Source organism: Berghia stephanieae, chromosome 1 (genome assembly GCF_034508935.2).
Source record: "Berghia stephanieae isolate SIO BIC M18660-M18661 chromosome 1, UCSD_Bste_1.3, whole genome shotgun sequence".
Taxonomy (NCBI): Eukaryota; Metazoa; Mollusca; class Gastropoda; order Nudibranchia; family Aeolidiidae; genus Berghia; species Berghia stephanieae.
This window is the reverse complement of record NC_088360.1, coordinates 77,092,643-77,111,140: the sequence shown is the minus strand read 5'-3', so window position 1 is coordinate 77,111,140 and position 18,498 is coordinate 77,092,643. Positions and strand designations below refer to the sequence as shown.

At 34.0% G+C, this 18,498-nt stretch overlaps 1 protein-coding gene across 9 annotated transcripts in view; it reads right to left on the bottom strand.

The window, feature by feature from the left end:
• LOC144957648 (protein unc-79 homolog) overlaps positions 1 to 18,498 on the bottom strand; it is a 112,676-nt gene that overhangs the window by 5,200 nt on the left and 88,978 nt on the right. For 6 of the 9 annotated variants that reach the window (XM_078889028.1, XM_078888999.1, XM_078889004.1 and 3 more), the window contains 6 exons: positions 17,230 to 17,405; positions 15,900 to 16,089; positions 10,169 to 10,219; positions 8,179 to 8,319; positions 2,236 to 2,313; positions 1,240 to 1,284 (listed from right to left, as the gene is read on the bottom strand). In XM_078889028.1, coding sequence (XP_078745154.1) covers positions 1,240 to 1,284; positions 2,236 to 2,313; positions 8,179 to 8,319; positions 10,169 to 10,219; positions 15,900 to 16,089; positions 17,230 to 17,405 — 681 coding nt within the window. Of the gene's footprint in view, positions 1 to 1,239; positions 1,285 to 2,235; positions 2,314 to 6,078; positions 6,097 to 8,178; positions 8,320 to 10,168; positions 10,220 to 15,899; positions 16,090 to 17,229; positions 17,406 to 18,498 lie in introns of all 9 variants that reach the window. The other 3 variants (XM_078888994.1, XM_078889022.1, XM_078889046.1) reach the window with 1 other exon arrangement.

The following is an 18,498-nucleotide window of genomic DNA, read 5'->3' as shown; positions in this document are numbered from 1 at the left end:
ATGCCATATTGAATCCATCCAAAAGAAAATCATGAAAATTAAAAATATTGTCAAAATAACAACGCAGACATTCAATTTATTCAGTTTTTGTTTATAATGGTGTGTAAGAAACATGTTTACGTCTGTTCCTTAGATCTAAGTAAATCCATCCATGCTTCCAGTTTGAGACAATCTTAAACTCACATCTAGACACGATTGCAGGATTCCTCCAATATTGGTACACTCTGATGCTTACAAAGTGCACATCAATAAATAATTAAATATATATACCATGGAGAGATGGTTTATGAGAAAAAAAAGTATATCTCCCACTCACAAAACATCAATCCAGTTGTCTCCTTCCAGCCAAATAAATGATTCTATGGAAAGTCTAAAGGAAACCAAATGATTTGTGGTTTCATTTCAAGTTTAAGGACACAATGCCACATGGAAAAGATCAATTGAAGGCTGGTTTTCCAAAACTCGTTAAAATCGATTTTTCTATTTTTTGAGATTTTCCATCCATGAGATAAACTGAAATGTAAACTTTATTTTTAGCATCAATGGCCACAAGAATTTCCCAAGATTGGTGAATTTGAAGTTTAAATATGATAAAAATGATAGACCTAATGAGAAATTTTAAGGGAAATAATCTTCAATATCTCAAACTGGGAAAACGGAGTTAGGGAGTTTTGGAAAACCACTCTTCAATTATATTAGAGAGGAAGAAAAGTGATAGCAAGGTTTGCCTCGATGTTTCCCAATGTTTGAACCACAATCATAGAACAAATATCAAACAGATGTAGGATCTTTAAGGGTATAAATCTTCTGAATTAGAAACCAATTCTCCTACCTACATGATGAAGAGATAATCATTTTTAAAAAAAAAAAAAAAAGCTTGAACATTTATATTTTGCAATATCCACTAAACACGCTCAAAGTGCTTTACAAAGGTTTCCCTAGCCAACAGCAACACTTAACATGTAAGCAATACTATAATATTTTTTTGGGGACAGAGACAATGCTGTTAATGGCCAGGTACTAATTTTACACCTGAGATGGTGAGAGAATGTGAGTAAAGATCATTTTCCAAAGACTCAGCTAAGCGCCGATTAGAGCAGGACTCGAACCCTGGACTTTCCGATTCAAAAGTGAGTGTCGTACCACAAAACCACATAGTCACACATTCTATTTGCTCCTTTTTCCTTCCTTTTTTTTACATTTGGTTACATATTGTAAAAAAAAGTGTCGAACACTTACCTGTGCATGGTAGGCAAATAGAATGGAGGTCCACATGGGGAATAGCTGAGTGAGGAAAAAAGAAAAAAGAATTTTGTTATTACCATTTGTAGAAAGAAAAAAATAGAAAAAAAAGCAACATTCCTTATCAAATTAATTTTTTTTATAAACTATGAATTGCCTGAAATAAATCTAATCCCAAATTATTTAGGTGTAAATTTCAAAATGCAAGCCAAAAGATTTACAACTATCAATTTCAGTCCCTCAACACTTTTTACACTCATTTAAAACTTAGTGATTTTCAAAGAGGAATGACACCTATATTGTAACTTAAATCTTAGAATCAGTCATTAGACTAATAATAGTGCTTCACATTAAAATGCATTATAGGTTATGTTAGGCGACATTCATTGGAAAAGCTTTTTTTTTAATTAGTTACCTAAGGAATTTACATAATAGGTTCAAACACAAATGTGAGAAGAAACAAATATTCTAATTTAACCAAATTCATTTGATTAAATCCTGGTAGTCTGTGGTGGTGAATAAATATTTTTGTTGGTACAATCAAATGCTTTCTATTATAATAAAACATAATTAAATTAAAGCTTATTTCATTAGCCTAAAAAAGCCGCATAAAATCGAACCGCATTAAGTGCAATAAATAAAATATTTGTGGCTTTGTCATATTCTATTTTTATTGACCAATTCAAAAGTAAACAAATTGAAGGTATTTTTGTTCTAATCGTGTTATTGTAGCTTTTATCCTTTTTTTTTTTCATAGGACACAAAACGCATACTGTCTTTTCCACATTTGAACTCCCAGTACAATTTTTTTTCTTTTTTTGGTCACATGATTATGAGTGCAGTCTATTGTACTGAATGACTTTTTATATGAAAAGAAGACCTTCAAATGGAATTTATCTTTGTTTCATAAAAATAGGATATGTTAAAATATTCAGTTACATGGTTATTCCACATCATTTCCAATATTTATAGTACTTGAATAACTAAAAATACCTTTGCTAGCACAGAAGAGTTACACTCTTGTAGAGCTTCCATTAAACCAAGGAAATGGAGGTTTACCATCTCAGCAAGCTGGAAAAAAAACCCCAATAATAATAAATAAATATAATATATGATGAGAAAGGAATGTAACATGAAAATAAAAATGTGCTTACGTCATAAAATACATAATATATGTGTCCATTCATTGTTTAAAAGAGGTAGTCTTCATCTACTTAAGGATGTGAAGTTACATAGAAATGTTAAAACCCAAAATATCAGAAAATAAATTCATCATTTACATATCATGATAAAAACAATTATGACAAAAATATTCATATCATTTGGATTATGAACCCTAAAACTGATATGAGTGAAGTACTTTATAGTCATCTGGCCCATGGAGCATCAGTTTATCTGGGGTTCAAAACAAATACATGAACAGCAACAATAATTAGCTACTTTTTTTCTTCAGATAATCACATCGTGTCTTATTAGCCCTGTTCCTTACTCACAAATAGTTCAACTTGGAAGCTAGAAAAATATTCAAACAAAATATCATTCAAACCAGATCAATTTATTTTAGATACTACAGCAATTGTTCTAAACTACACCTACCCTCACCGCTCACACCACCAAAATCACTTTAAAATACACTGGGACAACTACAGTATTTTCATAAGTGGAGCCAATGAGCAGTAATCTTGCTGATCATATCAATAAAAAATAGTAAGCCCAGTAAGAACATCATTATCATTTTGTTTGTTTAACACTCAATTCACGGAGGTTTGCTCCGATCCGCAGTTGTTATAAAATACTTTGAATACATATAATATTAACATAAGTAAACAATAATTATTATATGATGAATTAATTCACTGGAAAACAATTTCATGGTTTTTATGTAAAAATAAATACATTTGCTATTTTATCAATTGCAATAGAATATGTTTAATAAAAGTAATGTTAACAGACATCACTTTAAGTCCCTCTTTTTTACCTGGACAAAAAGAGGTTTATTGTAACAAACTAATAGAATACATGTGTGAAAACAATATATACCGTATTATCCCTATCAAGCGCGCCATGCACTAAGAAAATTGAGTGAAAAAGGTGCACTTATTAAACACATTGAAGAAAATATAAAGAATGAACTAAAACTAGCATTTATGACCTTGATCCTATCAACAACTCTCATCATAAATATAATCAAGAGGTTCACTAAAAGGACAACTCCTAGCCTTTGTTAACTTATAGCCTGGCACTTATCTAAAAATTACGACAAGATGAAAGGCGATGATCACCAAAAGGAAGTAAAAAATGAGTAGTTGTTAGTGGTGCTCAAGGAAGCAAATAATCACAGTGGCTGTACTGTTTATTTCCTTTAGATAGTCTTGGCATAGATTTGTCGCATAATTTTTCGGTCATTGTCAAGCTATGAGTTTTCAAAAGGCTACAGTCAACTGCAGCAAATAGCACTAGGTGATACATATATTTTATTGATTGGCACACACGTCACAAGCTACTTTGAGTATTGATAGACAATACTAATACTGTGCCACTTAGTGTGTAGTGGTGTGCAGTATGAGTACTACTGTTGTCGGATAGGATAATATGTGATTTTGTCGCTTAGGTTGGAAGTGCCTGTGAAAAAAAGAGAGATCAATAGAACTGAGGACTGGTGGAGGAGAGGGGTGCACTTATTAGGGTTGGTGTGCTTGACAGGGATATTACGGTATATGTACACAATGATAAACCCACAGATTTAGTGCAAGATTAAAAACAGCAGTGGTGTGTCACGCTTGACAAAATATTGCTACAACATAAATATAAAAATGCATCTACCACTGGACTGACAAAGACAAAAAAATGAACAGGCTGATGCGGCCTAAAAGATTCATAGTATTGTAGTAACATAAAGCTTTGCTTAAAGCTATTGACAATGAACAAATAAAATCATTTGAAATTTGAATGAGTTAAAAATTAACAATCAATTGCATGTACTATTCCAATGACCTGGAAGCTTTCATTAGATATTTGTATAATGTCAAATAAACTATTTTGTGTAAACACAGTGGTATTTTTCTGATAGGATAAACTTCAAGAACTAAAAGTAACCTGAATTGCAAAATTTAATGCACGTTGAAAATCGGGTTTTATCATATACGTTGCTCAGGTTAGTTGGCAAAACTGTAAAGAAATGAGGAAACAAATTAAATTTCTTTGGCCTATTTTGCAAGCATCTAAATAATCTTTTTACACAGAAAAATGTGTTGTCTTAGACAAAGACCACTGTGGTCATTCACAACTAAGTAATTATTTTTTTTCTTCCAAATCTAATTTTCATTTTATTTTTTTTGCAACTATCATTGTTCACATTCAACCCACAAATTTCAAAGGTCAAATCTGATAGAATTACTTCCTAAAACATACAGAATAAGTCAATAGATGTCAAGGAAATGATAGCATAAAAATACATTTGAAAATTAATAAATTCGGTGTAAACATTCAAAATGAGAGAAGCACTATAATAGTCACACCCCCCAAAAAAATCAGGCCAATACCATTGTATTTAATTCATTGCGTTTATAAAAATCCCACATAATGCTGACGTTTTTTTTTCCCCTCTCATTTAAAAAAGATAGTTATGACCCGTTATAATTTGCTCACAAAGTCAAACAATAATTTGCATCTCCTTCACATAAAATGAACAATAACACAAGATGGCAAAATAAATCACAATGTATTTTGAACATATGATTTAACAGAGAAAGAGAAAAGAAAATAAAGGGGAAAAAAGAGGAGAGAGAGACAGACAGGAGAGAGAAGAGGGAGAGAAAAAAGAGAGATATAGAGATAGAGATGAGAGAGAGAGAGAGGAAGGAAGGAGAGTGATTATCAACTACGACTTCAAGCGTTACATTATCATCATCATCATCACTACCATCTCTACTAAAATCTTACTATAATCTCCTCCTCCTCCTCCCCCGGAAAAAAAAACTAAAAAACAATGAGAGGTAGAGAAATAGACAGAGAGAGATAGATAGAGCAAGTGAGAGAGAGAGAGAGAGAGAGAGAGAGATAGAGAGAGAGAGAGAGAGAGAGAGAGAGTAGAAGGGGGGGGGAGGGAGAGAGAGAAAAAGAGAGAGAGAGAGAAAGAAATAGAAAGAGAGAGAGAGAGAGAGAGAGAGAGAGAGAGAGAGAGAGAGAAAGAGAGAGAAAGAGAGAGATGAGCTGGTTATATAAAGTTGATAAAGGAGCAAAGATGCAATATTGGCCGATAACCAAGGACATATAAAAAATAATCGAGTCAAAGATAGAGCAAGAAAATGGCAGCATAGGGCCACAAACTGAAAGCAAAGTGTAAATTAGCTATCTACGGTGTTATGCATATCGAGATAATACCTCTACTTACAACATCACAATGCAAATGAATTATCATAACTAAACAGACGCAATTAAAATATAAAATTGTGTGCATTATGTTATCAAACTCGAGGTTATTAAAGTATAAGCTTTAATAAATTTTATATTGACTTTGGAAACAAAACAAAACAAAATTTAATAAATTACTGTGAGCAAGAGTAAAGTAATACATTTCATTAGAAAAGAATAACATGTGCAAAAATAACATTTAAAGAAATTCGGTTTAGTTCCATTATATTCATCAATCTTATTAAGATAAGTAATAAAATATCATTATGATTCCTTTAAGAAAACAATATTGAAGATACAGGTGCAATAAATGTATAAAAGAAAGTGAAATGAACCAATGTTCCATTATTATGAGCCATAAAAAAAAAAAATGTGAAAAAATGTTCCAACAGCTAAAACAAAAATACAATAATCGTTTCAGACCTCAATGAGTGGTTTATCCTTTCGGTTTTTAATGAAAGCATATGATGATTTGGAATAAAAGATAATAATAAAAGAGAAACCTTTTTCAATCACACTACATTAAACCAAAGACAACTCTGCCGGTTTTCTATGTCAAAGTAATGCATAGTTGTGATGAAGTTCCAACACAAATCATTAAAAAAATGCTCAGTGTTTCCTTCAGATTGCACTGAGCTAAAATACATTTATTTGTTCCAAGACAGAAAACTTCTATGTTGGAGATTGGTATACATCTTACATTTCAGTTCAAAACAAAATATCAAAATTTATTTTTGGAAATCTTCTTCACAGTAGGAATTAAGCTTTTTTTCCCCTCTAATTCACTCACCAAATACATAGAGTAGGGTTAGAAGGCTTCCAAATGTAAAAACATAGTAATATCAATGGCCCGTTGATCAAACCTCTGAAGTAGCCTCTTTGTGATACTATACTTCAGAGGTTTTATCAACGGGCCATCGAGATATATCTTGACTGTTTTTCTGGGATTTACATGAAAGTTCAGTACAATACCACTAAACTGAAAATGAGATAGCATTGCGTATAAATCAAAACTCATAAACTAAATTCTTTACTCAAAGGGATAAATGAGGATCATTTAAATTTGACAACAAAGAGTGGTAAACTGTATGTAATGTGCAGGAAAATTGCATAAATCAAATTGGACATAAATTTGAGGATAAGTTGGGCAAGACTAAATGTGTCAATTGAATCCCATCTAATTTCATACATGAATTGAGTTTCTCAAGGGGAAAAAATTGCCTTGACTCTTCATCTCTTGCTAGACCACAAAAAAAAGAGAAGAGATTTAAAGTGTTGGAATAGAGACAAATCACATGAGCTGTGTCCGAAATATTGTTTAGAAAATGACTTGAAAATCTGACTCTTGCCGATTTTTTTTTTTTTTAATCGAGTGGGGGGAATGTTTTGTAAAACTGTCGTTATTTAAAAAACCGGCAGGAAAGCTTGTGCAATGTTGTTTTAAATCCAGTTACTTCGTGTAATAGTGTGGCTGCTGAAGTGGTGCTGAAATTAAATTCTGTCTTTTATTGTTTTTTTCCCCTACAAAAGTGAGATTTTGAAGATAATATAGAGGCTTTGACTCATATATTTGACACAGTTTTTGTCGTAACCTTTATCAAAGACCACAAAACTATTTGTTAAATAGTTATTTCTTTTTTTTGTTGTTGTTGTTGTTTTTGTTTGTTCATGGTTTTTTGGGTTGTTTATTTTTTGCTCAAGGAATATTCCTCTTTTGTCTGTGTCCACTTAAACATTGAAAAGGTCATATTCAATGCCTGTCTATTTTTGTATAGGAGCTATAAGCTATAAGTTGCTAGCCTGACAAAATATTGCTTGTCACAATGAATATAGCATAAATAACGCATTTTTCCATAATTGTTTAAAATCAAGAGTTTGGTCGAAACCATTCAAGTGTAAAAAAAAAAAAGGAAGGAGAGAGTGAGAAAGAGAGAGAGAGAGAGAGAGAGAGAGAGAGAGAGAGAGAGAGAGAGAGAGAGAGAGAGAGAGAGAAAGAGAGAGAGAGAGAGAGAGGGAGGGAGAGAGCAGAGAGAGAGAGAGAAAGAGAGACTGACAGAGAAAGTGACTGACACAGAGAGAGAGAGAGAGAGAGAGAGAGAGAGAGAGAGACTCATAGAGATAGAGAGAGAGAGGGGGGGAAGCGAGAGAGAGAGAGAGAGAGAGAGAGAGAGAGAGAAAGAGAGACTGACAAGAGAGAGAGAGAGAGAGTGAGAGAGAGAGAAAGAGAGAGAGAGAGAGAGAGAGAGAGAGAGAGAGAGAGAGAGTCTATCAAAACATTGAGGGTGGGACAAGGATGAAGGAAAGTGAATCTTAATTTTGAAAAAGATTAATGCTCTCAAAATATGAGAAGATAAAAGTCTGAAATATTGATACATTCCATGTCATTGACACAACTCCACAGTGCGTTTGCAACAACTCCTTTGAAAACCCTCAGGCTCTGAAATTGCTGTTGAAGGCCTGTTCGGGATGATTTCATATCAAATCAATAATATGAAGGGGGGAGGGTTGAAAAAATGAGCTTACCACTTTAGAATGCGACAAGAGTTGTAGGATGCCTGGAGTGACTCTAGCCCAAAAGTCCATAATCATGGCTGATGCTACGCTATGTTGTTCGCTTCCTGGGGTGTGGAGGGCAGCAGCGGACTCACTATACATTGTCCATAGCTGATCAAATAAAATGAAAAAGATGTCTCCATTGTGTATGTCAGAAAAAAAAGCAATGCTGTCTATTACTTAAGCATTCTAAAAAAAGCTCTTGATAAATGGTAAAACAAATGCACCAAATTTTATTGTAATTAATCAAATGTCTTTCGTTAGAATAAGTTACTTATGTTAGTGAGTTATATTGGTTTAAGTATGTGTGTGTATGTTTGTGTGTGAGTATAAATGTATCTGTGTGTGAGTTTGTGTGCATGTATGTGTGTGTTTGTTTCTTCATATATGTGTTCTCAAAATTGTGAATGAATGAATGTTTGAATGACAATTAATATTGTAAAGCGCCCCTAAGCACTTATGTGGAAGTTGAGTTATTATCACTATTATTATTATTATTATTATTATTATTATTATTATTATTATTATTATTATTATTATTATTATTATTATTATTATTATTATTATATTATTATTATTATTATTATTATTATTATTATTATTATTATTATTATTATTATTATTATTATTATTATTATATCTACAGGAATCACCCAGGTTGTCCAAGAAAACATATTGATAAGATCTTACCAAAGGAAAAAAAAATAAAAGGAGTTGAAAAGGGATTTGAAACAGGTTTGCTAAGGTTACAAAAGGTCCCCAAACTAACATCAAATGCCCCCAACCCTACCCATTTCAACTTCTAAAGAGAGATATAGGGTCAGAAATGTTAAAAATTGATCATTATCAATACTGTTATTAGAAAGAAATCCTGATGATGTGTTGAATTTGCTGCTTCTAATTTCCAAATATATATAGATTAAAGGCTTCATAACAAAGAAAGAAGGGTCCCAATATGGTCCCTTTATATACACACTCTCATATGCACATGCGCACGCACGCACGCGCACACACACATACACACACACACTCTTGTCTCAAAGGACGAAAAAAGGAGCTACCAATGATGAATATATAAATATGAGGATTAACTTGTGAGTATCTGAAAAAAAAGTCTTGATGGGAGAAAAATAACAGACTGCAACCCATGCTACGAGAAGTTTAATCAATAAGAGAGCTAAGCAAATACGGACAACTTGACATTAAGCGAGCTAAATTGGCAGAGAATAAGACTAACAATAAAAGGAACCTGTTCAACTTTGTGTCAAGTAGGAAGTTTTATGGCACTCCCTGCAATCAAAGGATAGCTCGAGAAATGGATTTGTATCAGGATCAGCATCTTATCAAAAGGGTAACCGTCAATTGGTACTCCACTTCACTATAAAGAAATCTACTTCATCTCCATGGGTTATAAAACATTTTATAGTTTCCAAGAAAGCCTGGGTTTCATCACAGTCTGTACTGATAGTATTAATTATTACTATTTTTCTCCATAAAATATCACCTCTTCTCCTCCCTCTCCCTCCCCTCCTCCCCCCCCCCCCCCCCCCCCCCCTTCTTTCTCCTTCTCTTCTTCTTTCTTCCCCTTCTCATCTTCTCCTTCTCCTCTCCTCCTTCTTCTTCTTCTTCTTCTTCTTCTTCTTCTTCTTCTTCTTCTTCTTCTTCTTCTTCTTCTTCTTCTTCTTCTTCTTCTTCTTCTTCTTCTTCTTCTTCTTCATCATCATCATCATCATCATCATCATCATCTGACATGTCATACATATACAGACCATATCTGATACATCAAAAACAGATTGGAAACGTTTCATGTTGGTAAGCTGGTCTAAAAGAAAGCATGCCACTTTAAAAAAAAAAGAAGTAGAGAAGTATGATTTTTTAAATATATAAACCGGGGTTAATCAAAATCTAGAGGAAAAAAAAAGCATTTAATTAATATTATATTTGTTCAAAATATACTTACCTGACACAGGATGAAGGCATGAAACAGTGAAGACATATGCAAGACAGAGGCCTTAAATGGAGGGAAAAATAGAAATGAATGAAACTGAAATTTCTTTCCAACAATATATGAAACACTGAATATGCATATCCTAATATTCAACAACTAGCCGCATTCTCAGTATAATGTTTATATATATTTATAAAAAATTACTGCTTTGTCATACTAATAATGCCTTGATGCCCAGTCATCATGAATGGAAGAAAAGCGTGTATATAGGTTGAACGAACATACAGGCACAATTTACTATTTAGGGTTAGAAATTTAAATTGTTTTTGTTTTTTTTAGGGTTTAAAAAAAAAATCATATAGCTAAAAACATGAGGATGATGATGATGATGATGATGATGATGATGATGATGATGATGATGATGTTGTTGATGATGATGATGATAAATGATGATGATGATGATGATGATGATGATGATGATGATGATGATGATGATGATTATGATGATGCTGATGATGATTATGATGATGCTGATGATGATTATAATGATGATACTGATAATACAGTGCACTCTCCCGATAACGACATGGCTCGGGACCAGAGGTGCATGTCGTTATCGGGAACATGTCGTTATTCGGAAAATTTCAAGATGGCAGAAAAAGAGGTGTGGCTAGACCCTTAGAATGTACATTAATGTACCAACCATAGTGGGTGATCAGTGATCGGACTTTCCAAACATGTAAAATACACGATGTGTGTGTGTGTGTGTGTGTGTATGTAGTTTTGTTGTGGCAGGCTTCTCCTTTAAAAGTGTGAGTCTTGTTCGGGAGGCAGCGGAAAAACAGGCCTGTTTCATCCGCGTTGAAAACGTCACGAGGTGAATACTCTTTCATCAAATTGGACAGAGTTGTTGTCTTCCATTCATCGACGATTGATGTGTCCACGGAAGCAGATTCGCCGCAGGCCACCTTGAACACGATGCCGTGTCGCTGCTTGAATTTCATCAGCCAACCGCTGCTTGCTTGAAAATCTGTTACGCCTAGCCTCTCCGCAATAAGTCGGGCCTGCTCGCGGATAATGGGGCCAGAAGTAGGGGCATTTATTGCTCTTGTTTGTTTAAACCATGTCAACACAGCTTCGTCTACGGTCACATTCGTTGCAAGGCGTGGTTTCTTGCGCTGAGGTTCATGGCTGCTTGTCTCTATCTTTGTCCTGTTCTTGATTATTGTTGATGAGCTGTTGTGGGGAATCTCGTCCTTCTCAGCGATCTGTTTCTTGGTTACTGTCTTTGTGTCCACATCAGCCAGAATTTGCAGCTTGACATCTATTGTCAGTATCTTTCTTTTTCTAATAGCAGCTGTCGACATCTTGGGTGCGTTATTGTTCTCGGGTGAATACAATCGATTCAGCGGTCAGCGATGTGATGATTGACTCATTCAATGCGCGTCACCCTTTTGTACCGATGACAATAGACACAGGTGTGTTTCATTGGCTATGAGGTGCCTCTGGTAGGACATTTCATTGGCCGATAACAAAGTGATCTCATTGGCTATGAGGTGCCTCTGGCTCAGAGAATGAAATGAAACTTACCGGAAACAACATTTTAGCTATTTTTATTTTTGTATCTAGCAAAGTCACAGCCGATTATTGCTAACTCAATGTCGTTATCCGGAGAGTGGTCTAAAAAGTATGTCATTATTTAGAGAGTTTTATTACTAATAACATATAGTTAAAAAATCGGGACCGTTATCGGGAGAATGTCGTTATTCGGAGAGGTCGTTATCGGGAGAGTGCACTGTAATAATAATAAAAATAATAATAATAATAATAATAATAATAATAATAATAATAATAATAATAATAATAATAATAATAATAATAATAATAATACAGTAAAATTACTTTAAACCGAAAGAAGCTAAACCGAAAAATACCTTAAACCGCAAAGAATTTAATAAATTGTACTAGTTTCTTCATTATCTTTGTACTAATTCTTACGATGAACCGAAATACTTCTAAGAAGGACTTTCTTTAAACCGAAACAATTTGAGACCACCTTCCTTTATTCTCTCTCAATTTTTCTTCAAAAATTGGGGAAGGTGGCCACACGTAATAATGCCCGGCGATATTAAACAGAGCGTACGTATAAGATGAGGTTGATGTGTGAGGGGGGGGTGGGGGTTCTATGAAATTAGGCCTTTGAACCTAATGGCTTTTCAACAAAAGAGAGATGTGTAGTGGACAGGTTAGCATTGACACTCCTTTTCATTTCCATTTCACTCCACCTCTGAGTAGCTGCGCGTCATTCATTATCAATTATCGCACAAGAACTTTCGATCTTATTTTAGCTTTGCATTTTACTAAAAGATGTCTAAAAGAAAGCACTGTGCTTACACGTTTGAGTTTAAAATCAAAATACTATGTGAAGTCGATGAAAAAAAAGTTGATCAAGACAGAGATATGCAAAAAACACGGCATCCCGAACCCAACTCTTTCAACAATTTTGAATTGAAAACGAAAACCCCCAAAAATATTTTTAAAACACACCAAAAAAAAAAAAAATAATAATGGTTACGAAGACGGCATTTATTCAACAACTCCATTTAACGGGAAACCCATGATACCATTAAATGAGCAAATTCCTTAAAAAGTTACTACCATTGAAAAACATTGCAAAACGGGAACTTGCTTTAAACCAAAATGTCTTTAAACCGAAATGGTTTAGAAGGTCCCCAAAATTTCGGTTTAAAGTAATTCTACTGTAATAACAATAATAATAATAAAAATAAAAACAATAATAATAATAATAATAATAATAATAATAATAATAATAATAATAATAATAATAATAATAATAATAATAATAATAATAATAATACAAAAGCATCTCAAAGCGCTTCAAATAGCTAAGTAGTTAGATTTTCAGTTTAATACTATGTGATGGTCTCCAAATGTTGAAATTTGTTTCGAGGAAACTTTTAAAACAACAATCTTATTGTTCTGATCAGGACTGAATGAAAATGATCATTCAAATTTCATCAAAGTAACCACATAGAATGTGGTGATGCATTATGTGATTTTTTAAATTCTGAATCTGTGACAACTTTACCTTGTTTTATAACTTGATCATGATTTGAACGCGAGACAATTCTCAAATGGCTCTATGTTGAATTGATCAATCCATCAAAGATTCTCTCCCCCTTCTATCCATTACTAGAGCAAAAAAAAACACCTAAAAATTGGTTATAGCAAGACAGAATTTGAATGTACGTTTGGACTGTTTTTCCCCTTTTCATGGTCACCTATCGAGTTGGTAATTTTTCTGTAATTTTCTTATGATTCAAAAGCTTATTCACGGCGACTAAAACTCGAACTTTTAGTTTGAGCCAGCGCTCCACTGGTGGGAGGGTAATTAATCAAGTTGTGACAGGTCGATGACTCATCATGCTACTGGCATCGGCATTTTCGCTACCTGTATTTTTTCTCTCCGATTCTGCATTTTATTGATATTTTCAAATAATCGTTGCTCAATAATCCGTTGACGTAACTTTTTCTTATTCATATATTCTTGTTCTTCATAATGTAAAGAATATTGTCATACCATTTGTATGGCTATGAACCGAATGGTTTTACAACGGCACTCTCCATGAGTTGTACTATAATTCAATGCAAGATCATAACTATAATTGGTAAGAAACATGTGAATAAATAGCATAAGTCACCGTACAGGCAAATAATTTTGGGATAATCAGAAGCAGAAGAGAATGAGGAAAAAGTGTATGTAAGTTTTATGGCCTGTTCAGACCTGGCAGTCCTGTGAGAGGTCTTGATATTGTGGTAACTCCTTATCAAATCCACCAGTATCCTGTCCACAAATTAGCCAGTCACAGTGATGACTGGAAGGTACGTGTTAGTGTGTGTCTTATAAAACTGATATCCAATCATTCCTTATGAATAAGATTCACTTGATGACATATTTCATTAATTAATAATATAAATTCTATAGTCTGTCACGTTCCCGGTCACATTGTCAGTAATAAATTTACTAAGAAATATTTCTATCACTCTCTCTTCTATTTTCACACATCACAACTAACAAAGTTTCATGTCTAATCACTATGCATGCAACACCATTATGAAAACAAATAAACAAGTTTAACAATAGTATCTCATCTATTTTCAACACCAACCAGAAAGGAGAGATATCATTCTAATATGTAGGATTATTATTAGGGGCCTTTATGAAGTACTGACGTCTGGTTCAACTTGAAGCAATGATGTTTCCATTGTGAAAGACAATTTTGCTTTTTCACTTCGAAGTCCTCCTGCTCTTTTTTCAATCTTCCCTATGCTAGAATGGAGCAGTTGACCACCTTGCTCGCCATGGAATCCTAACCCTATCTTATATCGCTTCAACCAGTAAATGCAGTGCATTTCCAATATATGTAATTTGGGGGTAATTGAGTGAGGGAATGCTTCTCTGTAATTCTGCAAATACCTTGCGACGGCTTCCTCTGCTCTTTTAATTTCTTCTGATGACATGGGATTTGAATGGGATACTAATTTATGTACATCTCTGTAGCTGTCATTTAAAGTATTATATTTGATCTCAAGTTGAATTATTTTCGTGATTAGGGTGTCTCTTTGGGTGTTTGTACTAACTGCATGTATCGCTGTCTTTGTAAGGTGTCTGTAGATTACTTTCTTTATGTATTTGTGGCAGTGATTGGCAATAAAGTGGCCACCGTGAAATGCTTGTCTGACAATTTTATTCTGATCTAAAACATGTTGTATTGCTTTTCTAACTGGTCCGATGATACTTTATTTACATTCTTTCATGTCATGCAATTTTTTCTTTATCTTTTTAAATTGCTTCTCCCACCTCCTCTTTTCAAATATCTTTTGCCACAAAGTCTACATAGATTATTTAGTTTTGTTACATGAGTTTCAAGAGAATGTTCCATCCTTGTCTGAAGTACCCAAAAAATTATTTCAGTACCACAAATAAAATTAATATAAAAAAATAAAATCACTCAACCAAAAATAATAATGTTATTTCACACAACGGATTGCCCAGATTATAAATAATCATAACTTTTTTATTTCGTGTGAATTAAGCGTACTTCTTGGACATACTAATTGCAAATTTATTGAATTATTTTAGGGTGTAAGAAAATATGACCCTCATGGTGACAAAACATGTTTAAAAAATATTTTAATCAATGATATACGGTGGACAGAACAATTTCACTCACTAATTTGAAATATTCTTATCTGCTTTATAATCCAATTGGCACTTCACAAAAATATATATAATTACGACAGAAATTTAAAATATTAAAAAAAATAAGAAGAAATTGTGTGTGACACATAGGTTTCCAGTATTAAATGATGTAAGGAGTGCATTTCTTATGAATTTTTTGACAATATCACCCTTGTTTTCGGACCTCGCTTACCTCCCCTTGTTTCAACAGATGAAGGTGCAGGTAATTAATCACTTGTGACAGGTGAAGTTCCCTGTTATCAGTGATTTGCCTGTGATCAGGGAGTGGAATGGGCGACAGGGGAAGATGCACAGTGGGTGGCACAGGGATACAGCAAGATCAAAGCAAAAACTAAAGAGTCAAAAATTAAGTTAGTTTTATTCGCCGTGTATTGAATACATTGTGATTGCCTCTTAAAGATTTCTCTTTTAGAACACATTAATAACTCGCATAGAATACAATAACAATAGCAAACTCACATTGGACTGCTCAGCAAACCCAGTCATAATGACCATGATGTGATCAGCAATGTGACAACTGGCCTCAAGAGGGACAGGAAGACATGAAATTGGAGCGTTGCCTTCCGTCACTGCTGTGTGAGTAAGGGAGCCAATCAAAAGCCAGGAAAGCAGACGGATGTGGCCAATGCAATCAATGAACTCCTTGGGGCTATGAACAGATTTTAAAATGAAATATTTGGAACGATTTTCTAAGGTAAAATATAAAGACAATCTCCTAGAAGCAAGTCTGAAATTTTTATAGGTACAATGAAAAAGGATGTAACCATGAGTAGATTCCAAATCTTCAATTTACACTAACAGATATTAGATGCATTCTCAAAACCTGTACCCATTATGTTACTAGTCAGGTAAACAGTAAATTATTTCATCCTTCTCGTAATGAAAAGGCAAAGGAATCCCTTTGTTTTGTTTGATTTGTTTTACGGCGCTTGCAGCACATTAAGGTCATATCAGCACCAGTAAAAAGGAAGAAGATGGGATAGTAAAAAGTTCTAGAATTACAATTAAAGCACCCACGACAAAGGGGAATAGATTCAAATAGGAAACAGATGTAGATTCCAAGAGCACACTATCAAAGTACTTAGTTTGAGATCACCTAAAAGTCTCACCAAGACACCAGCACAAGATCCCACTAAGAGGAACACACTCAAATGTTTACAAATCATATGTTAAAAATGAAAAAGATATCAATACATAGCAGAGAGATGATTTACAAGGGAAAAAATATAATCTCCTAAAACTATAACTGTACATTGAGTGTTTCCCTCCCAGCCAAGGACTCCAGCCAGGGTCAGGACAAAACTAAGTTATCTCATTCCAAGACGTAGACAGAAAGCAATTTAGATAACAGATATGGAGGGAGAGAAGACACAGTAAGTACCTCCCTGCCCATTATGGGAGGTCAGGAACCCCACCCAAAAGGAATCCCTTCACTTAAAAAGACTCAGTTGTATTGAGTACGACTGCCAATGCTCATTAGTATTACGCGGCATACCTCCGTATGTCGTAGGTTGGTATAGTAAGTATTTGACTTGAATTGAATTTTTCTTTAATGTTACATTTGAGTTTGAGAATACCAAAAACAAAATTTGAAAAGAAGAAATCTTGATTACAGAAATATTGGAGCAAAACTGCGTGGTCAATACAAAAAACAATAAACAAAACTAACACAACTCAATAACAAAAAAAAAATTTTAAATACAAGCAATAAACCTGTCAGAAATTCTCATGAAATTAGAATTTGTGCACAAATTTCAATTTGAAAAACAAAAGTGGAGACTAGACTTACCCCTGTTGCATGGCAGATGGTGGATGATACAACCAAGGAAGATATCGTGAGATGGACCGATTGTCACGTCCATTCCCTCTTGTGATCTCTAAGGCAAGATACTGCGCTATACCAGCTTTAAGCTGACTTCCCAGAGTATCCTCATTCAAGCTTGTTCCTGCTGTCTTCATGTTAGCCTGCAATATCAGGGTGTCCGAGTCATTACCACATATCATCTCGAAACAAATCAAACAACCTTGGGCATGGACACTAACAGATTGGGTGACAGTATAAAAAAGTAGTACAATAGGATTTGTCAGGTTGGGTAACACTGATCAAAAAGGATGACTACTTCAAATAAAGAATAGATGTAACTCTCAAGAGCACTTAAACGTCACACCTAGTCACTAACAGAATCATTTCAAAGTGGGTCCTGCATAAATTATTATAGTATATTATTATTAATTAATAAACTAGTAGTGACCTCAGAAAAAAGGATCAATTTGATTGTGTCCCTATCATTGATGGTGAGGGCAATGAATCTTCTTGCAGGAGGGGGGGGGGGGGGGGGGGGGGGGATATAAGATTGAAGAACAGAGCTGGAAAATATCCTCCCAGGTACAAACTGAGAAATTACGAGCCCCCATCCAGGATATTGTATCAACATTTATACAAATAGGATGCTTAATTGGTAACTTGTTTTGAAGAGAACCACTGGCTCAACTGGCATTATGCCTGTGTGAATTTGATTTGAAAATTTAAATTCATTGGTAAAAATATGACGATTGGCTTAAATTTGTGTTTTATTGAGAAGAATGAATGGGTTCTTAAACTGAGCAAAAATGGAATGCCATTCTTCTCATAATTTTAACTTTTCAATCACTTTTTTTGTTATTTACCTCATCAATTTATCCATTTCATTCTTTATTTTTTTAATCTTTTTTTTGTATGACTTGAATAACATAGAGCTTCCTGTAGCGTCTTCAGAAGCCTATGAAGCCAGACTTTATTTAGATCAATTTCTGTAGTGTTGAATAGAAAGTAACAGTAGCAACCGTTTGGATAGGGTACTAATTTGTCGCAAAGTACTTTTCACCTACCAACAAACCCAGCTACCTAATCCCTGTTGAGTAGACAGATGTGTCTGAGAAAAACCATCAACTTCATCTGAAAGCAATAATGATGCCTGTCAACTGAGCTTACCAATGTAGCATACCTTACCGGAGTGTCGTCTCCCTGCAGAGATTGAATGTCATGAAACACTAAGAACCTATCTATGGTATTTTCAGA